At 34.6% G+C, this 13,370-nt stretch overlaps 1 protein-coding gene and 1 pseudogene across 2 annotated transcripts; one reads left to right on the top strand and one right to left on the bottom strand.

Moving 5' to 3' along the window:
* The first annotated feature begins 1,719 nt into the window (after window positions 1–1,719).
* LOC145561803 (laccase-11-like) lies at window positions 1,720–4,555 on the top strand. Its single transcript, XM_081621912.1, has 6 exons — window positions 1,720–2,270; window positions 2,381–2,532; window positions 2,631–2,875; window positions 2,960–3,088; window positions 3,179–4,108; window positions 4,204–4,555. Exons 1-6 carry the CDS (start codon window positions 2,151–2,153, stop codon window positions 4,332–4,334), a joined length of 1,707 nt encoding a protein of 568 aa, XP_081478038.1. The 5' UTR covers window positions 1,720–2,150; the 3' UTR covers window positions 4,335–4,555.
* Window positions 4,556–4,788: 233 nt separating this feature from the next.
* On the bottom strand, window positions 4,789–7,261 carry LOC145561802 (protein GAMETE EXPRESSED 1-like; annotated as a pseudogene). Its single transcript, XR_014094224.1, has 6 exons — window positions 6,760–7,261; window positions 6,083–6,671; window positions 5,872–5,998; window positions 5,569–5,755; window positions 5,278–5,425; window positions 4,789–5,187 (listed from the first exon to the last, which is right to left on the bottom strand). The product of XR_014094224.1 is annotated as a protein GAMETE EXPRESSED 1-like (transcript).
* Window positions 7,262–13,370: the final 6,109 nt, after the last annotated feature.

The raw sequence follows: 13,370 nt of genomic DNA on the forward strand, positions 1-13,370 counted from the left end.
CTCCAGTATCTTTCATCATAACACTATGATTGGTGTACTTTCACATTCATTAGGGTAAAAAAAAAAAAGTGGAACATGGCTCTCCGACTAAATGCGTTGGGTACTGTCGTGGGTCACGTGTAGTGAATGATAGATTTATGGAAGTCCAAACTAAAGTTCCTGACACAACAGCATGTGACATTCATATTGGGAGATATAGCTCTCAAATTATTGGTGCATTTTATTGCTCAAGCAGATCCCAAAGTATGAGAATTGTAATAGCTAAATTACTATTGTCGGAGCTGTCTTTGCTCTGAGGCCCATGATTATGTTAGTTTTTCATGAACTTGTATTTGGCGCTTTGGATAGTTGTTCCGAGGTCATGTAGTAACACATTATGCTAGTAGATTCATTTAGGTGCATTGCCCGTTTTAGTCCGATCTTTAGCTATGTCGATATCCTCCATTATGTGATGATTGGTCTGTTTGAACGTTGATGTAACTAGATTATCCAAAGAAACAAATATGGGGCATGGATGTTGGTCAATGACGAAAGGTCAATGGGTCGTCTCTTGGCTTTTGGAGTCCGGAAGAATCACGGATCCACGCACGCTATAAATAATGCAAAACTTTGCGCATACTTCTTTTTTTTTGTTTTTTTTTTAGCGTGATCTACGCTATAAATTTCCACTTGTAAATGGTAGAGAAGCCTTAAGACATCTGTATTTTGAAAAATTAAATGTCTATTTATTTTCTTCTCAAGGAGCAAAGTAAAAGCTATTCCACATGCTAAAGATCTTAATGTTGACATCTTTATTGTGTACATCTACTCTATATAGAAGATGATAATAATAATAAGAAATAAATAATTTCTTACTCTTTATTGACAAGGTTAATTTAGGGTTTGTTTGGTTCACCTTATTTTTGCTTATTTGATATGATTTGGTCTGGTCTGATTTGACCTGATCTGGTCTGGTCTAATCTGATCTAAATGACAGATTTGACAAAACTTTGACCTTAAATATACGATAATTACGAAATTAAAGATAAACTGCACATAAAACGATCTGATCTTATTTTTTTTGTCCTAATTTGAACTTATTTTTCTGAAATAAGTAAAAATTAGGTGAACTAAACAAGGCCTTACTCTACTCGTGTAAAGTTAATAGAATGTCTATAGGACAGTTTTTGTGGATATTCCATGTAATACCCAAAATTAAAAAGTTTCATATTGTTATCCTAAACAAGCCCAAAGGTGGTTTTATTCCAAAATTTTATTTAGAAATGGGTGGAGAAGCTAGGTTGATGACATTATAGCATAGTAGCAAATGGTGAAATAAAAGAGTTAAAACCTCATTGTGAAGTATTGTATAGCATAGAAATTTTTTGTTTTTTTAAGCAATAAAATGGCAACATTTTGACTTTTTCTTTCAAGTTGGGCTTATTGACAAAATGAAATGTGATGAAACGATGATGAATACTAGAGTGGACACTGTGGCACAATCAAGCTTTCAAGGAGGTGACCTACCTTCTAATTAATAAAAGCATTTAAAAGACGAAAGTTGCAATACTTTGTTTTTTAATTTTTACATTAAAATTCACTTGTGAACATTCTCAATTATTGAATCTCCAATTCTCCATCACTAAATGGGCATATGAGTTTATGAAATATATACTCATACTTTGTAACTTATTATAGAATCTGCGTATGAATGACACTTAAAGTCAAACAAAAAGAAAATACATACTTGGATATTGGATGAAAACTTACACCAAAAATATAAGGAGTATATAATTTTTTTGTTCAAAAGACATCCTTAACGGCAAAGTTGAAAACACAAGGCTAGGTTGGCAATTAGTTCCTCTCATTTCTACTAACATCATTTGTTTATTTTATTTACTCAAATAAATGTACTAACTTAAAGCCATGAATATGTATAAACTTGTTATAGGCTTCATCTTTTCTCAACCTCTAAGTCAGTCAATCACCATGCCAAGTCACTCTCTATATGTGTTTCAACAAACTGATTCGTTTATTCTACCTCCCTCTATTTGTTCGTTCATCACACCTATATATTTGTTCCACTCTTCTATCTCCTCACTCATCTATCTCTTTATCTCTGCCTTTCTCGTGCTTTCAATTGATCAAGAAGCTAGCTCTGAGCTAATATAATGGCTGGTTCGTGTAGCTCGAGTAATACTTCTCACCATGTTTATAAATGTCTTGTTTTTGTCTTTCTTGCTATACAATTCCTCCCATCGGATGCAGCTGTGAAGAAGTATCAATTTGACGTGAGTTTATAAATGTCTCATTTCCATCTTCCTTGCTACATATGCATGTGTGTATGCAATGTTAAGATCAATTATGTTTACATTTGAGTCTTTTGTCATTGTGTTTTTAGGTTCAAGTGAAGAATGTGAGCAGGCTATGCCATGCAAAGCCTATAGTGACTGTGAATGGAATGTATCCTGGACCAACTATTTATGTTAGAGAAGGGGATAGAGTTATGGTTAAGGTTACTAACCATGCACAATATAACATGTCTATTCACTGGTAAGTTTATACCAAGTATACATTAAGTAAAATATTGCATTATTGCCCCCTTTTTCTTATTCTTTTGCTTGAGGTTTTCTTCTGTGTAAAAATTCTAGGCATGGACTGAAACAATATAGAAATGGTTGGGCTGACGGACCAGCATACATAACTCAATGTCCAATTCAGACCGGGAATAGCTACACCTATGACTTCAATGTTACAGGACAAAGAGGAACACTATGGTGGCATGCACATATTTCATGGCTAAGGGCCACTGTTTATGGTGCCATTGTCATCATGCCAAAAGAAGGGACTCCATATCCATTTCCTCAACCTTTCATGGAAGCAAACCTGGTCTTAGGTGGAGATCATTAAACTTAGGTCAGGGACTTAATTAAGACTTAAGATATTCGCGCTTTTGTTAATTTGGTGATTGATTGTGCAGGGGAATGGTGGAATGCTGATGTTGAGACGCTTCTTAAACAAGGGGATCAAATGGGTTTGCCACCAAACATATCAGATGCTCACACTATTAATGGAAAGCCAGGACCTTTATTCCCTTGCTCAGAGAAGAGTAAGCTTGTATTCTAGCAAGTGAATGACTACTTAGTCACTACTATTAATCTTTTTTTTTTGATAATCCCTTCCTTTTAATTGTTTGTAGACACTTATGCCTTGGAGGTTGAACAAGGAAAGACGTACCTCCTTCGAATCATCAATGCTGCCCTCAACGATGAGCTATTCTTTGGAATTGCAGGCCACTCCATGACTGTGGTGGAAATAGATGCTGTCTATGTCAAACCATTCACAACTAAGTCCATCCTCATTGCTCCAGGCCAAACCACTAACGTGTTAGTCCGAGCAAACCAAAAACCTAACCGTTACTTTATGGCCACAAGAACCTTCATGGACGTACCCATCCCAGTAGACAACAAGACTGCCACAGCAATCTTCCAATACAAAGGCGTCCCAAACACCATCATCCCGTCCTTACCTCAACTTCCCTCACCAAATGACACCTCGTTTGCATTATCCTATAACAGGAAGCTTAGAAGCCTAAACACCCCTCAGTTTCCTGCCAAGGTACCTTTGAAAGTTGACCGAAAGCTCTTCTTTACAATCGGATTAGGGGTGAACCCATGCCCTACTTGTGTAAATGGGACTCGTTTTACGGCCTCATTGAACAACGTTACCTTTGTCATGCCAAAGACCGCGCTCTTACAAGCACACTACTTCAACATGTCCGGAGTGTTCAGGACTGACTTCCCAGACAAGCCTCCTACCTCATTTAACTACACTGGAGCTCCACTGACTGCTAATCTTAGGACGGTCCAATCAGCAATCCCAAGGATTAGCAAGATTGCTTTCAACTCTACAGTAGAGCTGGTTTTGCAGGACACCAATTTGCTTTCAGTAGAGTCTCATCCTTTCCATCTTCATGGATACAACTTCTTTGTGGTTGGTACCGGGGTTGGTAACTTTGATCCCATTAAGGACCCGGCTAAATTTAACTTGGTTGATCCCCCAGAGAGGAATACTGTAGGAGTTCCTACCGGAGGTTGGACAGCTATCAGATTCAGAGCCGATAACCCAGGTAATAGCATATGTGACATTGAATAGTTTGGTGTGTTAAAGAGTACAATATCAACTTTACATACAATATTTACTAATAATTGACTTTGAGTGCAGGAGTATGGTTCATGCATTGTCATTTGGAGCTTCATACGGGTTGGGGACTAAAAATTGCGTTTATGGTTGAAGACGGACCAGGGCCAGAGTACTCTGTATTGCCTCCACCTATAGATCTTCCACATTGCTAATTCTTCAACTTCTTAAAATGGCTTATGGTTGTAAATAATACATGCATTTTTTCATTCAATTCATTTCTCTTCTTTCCTGGTAGTAAAAATTGTATGAGGAACGGGAAAATAGTTGAGGATAGATTGAGCTTTAAGGAAAATTTGAATTGATATAAGTGGAATATTACTTACAGGAATTTGTAACATACGCTCAAATGTAATAAAACTTTCTAAGTTGGAAATGAGTACATATTATACAGTATAATTTTCCACATAGCTTGACTAGTTTACATAAATAGTTAATTTTCGTTCTGAATACAGTAGTCTAGTCATATAATCATATTGTTTTATCCCTCATGGGTAATGGTTTAGAATAAGTCATAGTTTTACAAATTCGTGTAGAAAACCATAGTTGGCTACCTCTATCCTTCTCACACCACAATATTAATACAGATCATAAATCAAAATTTACCTCTAGTACTATATATGTAATTATAATCTACCTATGTAATGACATCATGATTTGAGTACAAAATTTTCTATGTATATACTGAGTTTATGTATCCATGATGACCATAACCATATCTTCTTTGTCAAAAATGCTTATCGACGATAACGAAGGTTATATCTTCTTTCTGTGCTTATAGCAACAGAGTTCCCACCCGTTTCCTCACCTGCAATAATTGGTAGCATATAATCTGGGTCTTCCATAACACTTATGTCTTCAGGCAACTCAGCCTCTACCCAAGATATCCAGTCAACTTCACTATCCACATCGTCGTTGTCTTCCCATGAAAAGTCATCTCCTTTCTTCATCCCATTTACCTTGTCTAGGAGGGAGACCAACATATTATAGTTCAATGTTTCATAATCCCTACAAAAATTGAAACGAATATCAATTTTCATAACCAAAAAATAATAATCTTCTCTGTTTTAAAAAACAAAATCTGAGTTAAAAATACACCTAAATGTAAAAATGGTGTATAGAAGTTGAATGACAGAATAAATTCCAAAAAGTGGCTTCACAGCAGTCCTTAGATGGATGTGTTGTTCGATCTCGTTGGATGTAAAACGCAGTATTACACATTCTATTGCGAATGCAATGCACAATCCTGTTATGAGCCAGAATTGTAAGTGACAATCCATAAAATTTGAAGTTAACTAAAACATGATCAGATCTTCCCTAGCAAAACTACTGATCAATCAAAAGACAGTTTATAATTCGATTCAGTGCAAGTAATCATTGGGCACATACCTATATAAAGTCTACACCTTACACCATAAGTTTGCTTTGTGCTTGTCAGCATGTAAAGTACAAGGACTAAGATGGAGTACACAAAAAAGGCTTTGATAATCCTTGACTCGAGCAACATGGCATTGTGCAGGGCAAAGAGCTTATCAATGGCAGCAAACATGCTTGCTTGTTTCGACTCAAATGCTTCCTGGAAAACATATACAACACTCGCAATTAGTCAATTAACAGAGCAATTACTGCACAGATGCGAACATCAGCTTACTTTTTACACCTTCATTGCTTGTATGTTGATAAGTCAATCACCTGAGCTGCTAATATGGATTTTGAGTTGTTAGCCAAGTGGTCATTAGCTAGCAGAAGTTGTTGCTGTTGCTTCAATAGTTCTTGGTGTTGCCCATTTGCGAAGTCTACTAGTTGTTCCAAAGAAACCCTGAAAAAAAGAAAGATAGCATTAAGAGATCAATCAAAGATCACATATTTGTATTCCTCTTTGGACTGCATAGAAATTAATTACCTGCTCTCTTGAAGTGCTTGAGATAAAAAAAGTAGTGAGAGACTTAAGACCCTCAAGAGCAATCGATTGACCTTGAAGAAGCTCTTGTTGTTTGTCTACAGAAATTTTGGCCATTTTAGTAATATCATCAGTTTTTCCTTGGAGATTCTGCATCTTTGATGACATCGCTTCTCCAACTTTGTTCACCTCCTGCTTGACATCAACAGTCTTCTTCTGTAAACCAAGTATTTCTTCACCTAAATTCTGATAAGATTCTTGAATTTTCAACATATCTTCCTCCAATTTGTCTTTCATCCGTCCCTGTCCCTCTAGCAACTCTACCTGAGACATTGCAATTCCCTTAGCTGTCTCGTTGAGCTCTTTCGAGTGATTCAAAACAGCACCCAAGTATCCAAACATTTTCTTCAAAGTCTCCCCAACAACTTGAGTTTGTGCATCAATCGATGTTGTAGATTCATGTATTCCATTCGAACTATGCAGAAGATTATCCGATTTTTCTTCAATGTTCTTCAATTTGTCTTCAGCAACCAGTGCTGAATCTTTCAGGTCATTCACTAAACCTTCTAGCTGAGACTTGAAAGCCTTTGACCTGTAGCACAAATGTGTCAAAATTTTTAAAGAGAAAAGGGGTAATAAAAATGGTTTAAATTTATAAATCATAGTAGTATACTACTTACTGTAACTGATGGCAAATGGAATTCGTCTGAAGGTAAAATTCAAGGTAAGTCTTATGATCATCATTATTCAACTTCCTTAAACAATCAACCATGGCAGATTTTCCGGCACAAGAAGGGAAGGGAGTCCTCCCTGTATCCTTCTGAAAACAATCACTCAGATGCCAAGCAAGCCTTTTTCTCTTTTCTTCTGCAGCAAATAGTTCAGAACAAGTCGAAAATAAATCTTGGTATGCTCTGAACCAACAAGGATTTGTCCCTCCCAACTTTCTCTTGGCATTTTCAAGCAATTCAGCAGCTTTTGGATTATCAAGGGCATCAACAGAAAACTCAGCAACCAAACCTTTGGACACAATATCCTTATTTTCTGATTGGTTTTCGCTGGAATGGGCGTCTGCAGAAGATGAGAACCAACCCCATGACTGACTTGTTGGTGAAAATGAAAGAAAAATCAGCAGAAAGAGAAAAAGGTTATAATTTCCCATCTTCGATTTTACCTATACAACCTGCATTGGCATAATATCAATATGAATAATCTGTTATATAAAACAACTTAGGTAATGTAAAAATCACATATTTAAATGTGTGTGCATGAAATACTATATTTGCATGATTTATTTTACGGAAACAACTACTACTATGCTCCGTATTATTTGGCCTTTACAAAAAAAAAAAAAAAAATACAGGAAAGACGAAATAATATACAGAACAATTAACCAATAGATTACCTATCCGAAAGAATAAATATAGAATACCCTATTACTCTGTATGTAAAGTGCTTATGATTAAGCATGCTGGTTTTCTAGATCATTATGAATGAAGGATGTTTCTAGTATGTTCATCATTATTCTTAAATCTTATTGGTTGGTTTTTTTTTTTTTTTTTTAAAAAAAAATGTTTGGTCAAAATCTTTTAATAATTTTTTTCTTTATTAAAGTAATTTTCTTTTTTCTAAAAAATTTTCCGATTTTTGGAAAATCAAATTTTTTTTTTTTTTTAATTGTCTTCATATTTAATTATTAAAGCCAGTTTAAATTAAAAATTAAAAAAATGTTCGTTAAATTTAAGATTTTCGAAATCGTGGTTCTAGCAAATATAAATTGGATTTTAATCCTAGAATAATACTTTATTATATTTTAATTGGACAATCTCAATCAAGGGATATTAGACTCAAACTTTAAAAACAATTAAAGATACTAACACAATTAATTAACCACCAAATTCCCCAAAAGGTTTAAATTTAATTGTTTCAAACTTTAACTACGAACCCAGAAAAACCCGAAAAGTAGTTATATATACCCGGGTGTACCATATACGCACGAGTATTTATTTTGAGCAAAAACTAACCTTAGGTTAATAGGGTGTACGGTACTCCCACGTGAATATAACAAATTCTACAAAAATCGTAGATATTGGGTGAAATTAAGGATGAAAGAGAAAAAATTGTCTGCGGCACGAAGGCTTCAGAGAAGAATCAGGTACTAATGTTCCACCAATGTGACATAAATCAGCGTTACGGAGCTCGGTTCCAAGGTAGTAATGGAGAAAGAATCACCTTTGATGGCGGAATGATGAACTAACGTTGTTAAACAACGTTTTGATTTTGATTTTTTAAAATTATAAAGTATTTGACCCGTGCAATACACAGGTTAAATTTTTTGATACCTTTTATTTTTATTTTTTTTTAAAAAAAAATATTGTTCATATGTATATTGGTAGTAAAATGAAATTTAACATAATATGTATTACGAGGAAACAATCAAAACAATTTACATCTACATAAATTTACAAAATATACATCTTTTACGGTAGCAAATATACATCTTTTACGGTAGCAAACATACATCATATGGTACCGGTCACCATTCATTATGTACTTGGCTGCATTGTGGTCAATTGGGCATGGTACTCTACTGGGGGTATCCGGGTAAGTCCTGATCACATATGAAAATAAAGGGGGTATCCGGGTAAGTCCTGATCACATATGAAAATAAAAGACGTATCTAGAGTTAAATGAAAATTTTTGAAAAAATTTAACAAAATTAACCCCAATAATACGCATCATTAGAAAAGTGTTGTCCAATCAATATTTTGCATATTTTTCTTTCATGTCCTTAAACCTTCAAAATTCCGGGTAAGTCCTGATCACATATGAAAATAAAAGACGTATCTAGAGTTAAATGAAAATTTTTGAAAAAATTTAACAAAATTAACCCCAATAATACCCATCATTAGAAAAGTGTTGTCCAATCAATATTTTGCATATTTTTCTTTCACGTCCTTAAACCTTCAAAATTTTGTTTGATCTATACAAACAACACCAGGCCCGTCCCTGAGGCAGGGCAGGAGGGGCGGCAGCCCTGGGCCCAGGGAAAAGAGCTCTGATTTCATAGTTAAATCCTAACATTAAAGTGTTGTGCAATACATTAGCAACCAAATTTGATTCATAATTATAGGGATATTTGATTCAATTATCGATCTCATAATTTTAGGGATATTTGATATGATGATAACAAATACAAACAACTTACCTCAGAAGTTGCTTCAATGGGGGATACAAGAACTAGCTTCAACGGAGAGCGCTAACTGCGCTTCAATGGAGAACGTTGAGTGCGCTTCAATGGATATCTGACTAATCTGAGAGAGAGCAATTCTATGGATCCCTATAACCGTCAGTCCGTCACAGTTATTAAAGGAATATATCTGTCTAATAAAGTAATAAAAAAATGGGGCTGATTCTTTATACGATCATCCAATTATAGGGCAGACTATTTAAGGGTTTAGAGTAAATCTGTTTTAAAAAGTACGGAGTATTAGGTTTTTTTTAAATAGTATGGAGTATTAGTTTAAATTTACACCTTCTTTTCCCAAATGCTATCTTCACACACCAAACCTTGTATTATTTTTCTCGTAAAAAAAAAAAAACTTGTATAAATTGTTTGTAATTTTTTTTTTGTTTTTTTTTTTTTATTTTGAAAACGACTGAAATTACATTAATTAAACTGAGTTTACAACAAACGAAAGGAAAGTATGGTAACATAAGTCAATTACAATTTATCATGTGTTTAATGTGTTTAGGATGAGTTTTCTTAAAAAAAAAATGAGGTTAGGATGACTCTTTTGCCATGGCCATTATGGCAAACTAATAGTGTGTGAAGTGTGAACTATGCAATTGTATAGGTAGTGTTACATTTGCGGTTTTAACATCAGCTGACGGTCACCTACATTTTATTATATATGCAATTGCAGACTAGCAAATGTAGAATTCACTTAGTTAATTGTATGAGTTGGTTAGTGTTCTGTGTAAAACGGAAATTGTTAGTGAATAACTTTGGAAATGGACAAACTTTTAATAAAATCGGGTTTTCACTAATTTACTGAAAATCACAACAAGGAAGTGCAAATTGGGTTGCCCAATTTGGGCTCACACGTGTAAAAGAAAAAAGAACAAAAAAACTTTCTTATTTTCTCTTTCCTCTTCATTCTGCTTCTCTTTCTCTGATCTTTTTCTCTCTCTTCTACTTCTCTTCTTCTCTTGCTTTTGGCGATTTGCAGAAATTCGTTGTTGCTACTTCAATTTCTCTCTCTTCAATCTTTAATTTCTTCACTTTGAAGTTGATTGTTGCTGATTTCAGGTTTGTTTACTCAATTTTATTTCATTTTATATAGTTTTAAGTGTTTTGATTTTTAGGTTTTCGTTGTTTTGGATTTTTTGTAGTTTTTGCAATGGTGAAGAAGAAGAGTTTAGTTTCTGGTGATGATAATGTTGCTCTAGGTTAGTATTTGTTCTCCTTTTCGCAATTTTTTTTTTGTTCAGTTTGTGCTATGTTTGTTTGATTGTGCGTTTTAATCACTTGCTTTTGCTTAGATTAGGTTTATTTTGAGAATTGCCTACTAGGTGTTTGTAAAAATGTCCAAATGAAAAACTACATGTTCATAGTAGTACAATTAGTCATTTATTGTGAGGGCTTGAAGAATCATGTTGAAATGTGAGGGCTCGTTAATGCTCTTATGTTGCTGTGTTGCTAGCTATTTAGCCTTTTGAGCTATATTGTAGGCTATTTACTGATTTGGCAATAGACAACCTTAATCATTTTGAGCTACTCGTATAGATTGTGAAGAGTAGCATTTATTGTGATCAAACACAAATTCAAGAGTCATGGCCCATGAACTCCCTTCTTGTGTTCACATCTCAGACTTTAGAGTGAAATATTAGTAAGTGTATCCATATAATATGGCTTCTTTGTTATAGAGTTTATGTTGGGTATCTCTCCCCACTCTACATCCCCTGACACATCCATCATTTACCCTGAAACCTTTCTCTCAGCCGGATTAGCATTACTTAACTTATAGCTATTTTCTTTGAAGCACTCTCCCTAATTTTTGTGTGTCTATACACATTAGTGTGTCTTAGTAATTGTATTATGCCAGATTAAAAAAATTTCTGTTGTGATGTTTTTTTTAATTAATTGGTAGGATCTATCAAAGGTTTTCGTTATAGTAGAGCTGAGAAAACAGTAAATAAAATGGATGCAGGAGGAAAAAAGAAGTTGAAAGGTGAAGGAAGTACATCCAAGGGAAATAAAAGGAAGAGGCATGAAAAAAAGGATGACGAGTAAGATTTTATGTTTTAGAATATTGTATATTTGCTATACTTTTGTGAATGGAATTGTGACTTTTGTAAGAGTATAGGTAACTTTGATTAATTATGTTTTTATGTGATTTTTGTGTCAATATATTAAGTGTTACTTTTGTGAGTATATCTTTCACTTTTGTATGTATCAATGTCACTTTTGTGAGTGCAAGTATCATTTTGTGAAAGTTTTGATAGTAATCACTTTTTTTGAGTATTATATCCCTTTAATGAGTGTCATGAGTATCATTTTTTGTGATTATGATTGTCACTTTTGTGAGAATAAGTATAAAAATTTGTATAAATGTTCATAATTCATGTTTAATTTTATATGATAATTTAAATTTCAGTATATAAGTATGTTATAATAATTTTTTTTTGTTTTTTCAGGCCTGATAGGAAAATTACATGTCGTTGTAGACCTTCTTCATTAGTTAAGGTTGTAAGTGGGCTTTCTCCGACTCAAAAAAAACATGTAGAAGAGGTTGGATTTGGTGGTTTGTTGTCTTTACGTGTGGAGAGTATGGTTGGAGGTATACTTCCTTGGCTTGTTGAGAGTTTTAATGGATATACTTGTATGTTTTGTGTGGCTGAAGGTAAGGAGTTTGTTGTGACTAAGGATGATGTGTGTGATGTTTTTGGTTTGCCTAAGGTAGAAGGTCGTGAGGTTCCTGAAATGAAGGGTAGTTACAAAGGTCAATCTCAAGATGATAGTGCGTTGAAAAATAAATGGAGAGCTGCTTTTGATGTTGGTGTTAAGGAGTTGATACCTTTGGCTAGATTAGAAACTAGGATCAAGGAGTTGGTAAATGGAGGTGATGAATTTAAGAGGTTATTTGTTATGCATGCTCTTAGTAGTATGCTTGTTCCTACCGCTAATAGGACGGTTAATTTTAGGTTAGTTAATGCTGTGGATGATGTTGATCAGATTAAAAATCTTGATTGGTGTTCATTTGTTTTGAGAAAGTTGATGAATTCTGTTGTTAGTTACAAAAATTCTGAGGCTAAAGATAGTATTAGTGGATGTTTGTTGTTGCTTAAGATTATGTATTTTCATCGTTTGAATTTCCAAGGTGTAGTAGAGAACTCCACTATTCCTCTTATCCAACACTGGACAGATAAAAAAGTGAGAAACAGGGTGTCCTTGGAGTTGAAGGCCGGTGGATTTGGTCAAGGGGTTTTGAATGAATTGACTTATCCAGTTTTTGCTAAGGGTGTTGATTCAAATGTTAACAACTTAAGTAAGGGTGAAGTTGGTGCAGCTCCTATTGATGATGGTAGAAGATGTGTGACTTTCAACTTGCCTGAAGGAGTATTAACTGATTCTGAGATCAAAAGTGCTGCAACTGATGTATGTTCTTTTTTTTTTTTTTTTTTTTGGCAGGACTCTATCTTGCATTTTAGTTTTAATGTACTGTCGGATATGAGATCGTATAAATAGCTCAAGAATGAAGCATCCGTCAGTAAGGAGAATTTATGCCAGATGGTAGTCATCGTATGGGATACTACCAGCATAGCAGTTTCGAGCTTCAGCTTCAAGGTCAAAAACTGCAGCTCTGCAGGCACTAAGAGCTCGCGACTTGTCTCCTGTTCTCATCAGAAGAGATAGCATGTATTGCCTCTTCTGATCATCCATTGCTGACAGGTTACTCCTGCTGTGATGAAAAGGGCCAATGGAAACAAGGTGGGGAGTGTATGCATCAAGATTAGCACGGCGCAATCTGTGTGGAACTTTATAGATGCTCCATTTTGGTGCAGACTGAGCTGCTGGATCGAACTCAGTGTCGAAGAATTTCACCATCTTATCGATTTGAGAGTGTCTTGTTGACTTATTAATATGTCTTCTTGATGCCTTTCGGTTCAGCATTGTTTTGCTTTTTTCTACGGAAGGAATCACCATTCTTCAACAAAACTTAGCATTTAATTTTTAATTATTTTTTTTTTGTTTTATTCTGATATAATTGTTTGTTAACGTGTAGGA

The sequence above is a fragment of the Chenopodium album genome, chromosome 10 (genome assembly GCF_948465745.1).
Source record: "Chenopodium album chromosome 10, dcCheAlbu1.1, whole genome shotgun sequence".
Classification (NCBI taxonomy): Eukaryota; Viridiplantae; Streptophyta; class Magnoliopsida; order Caryophyllales; family Amaranthaceae; genus Chenopodium; species Chenopodium album.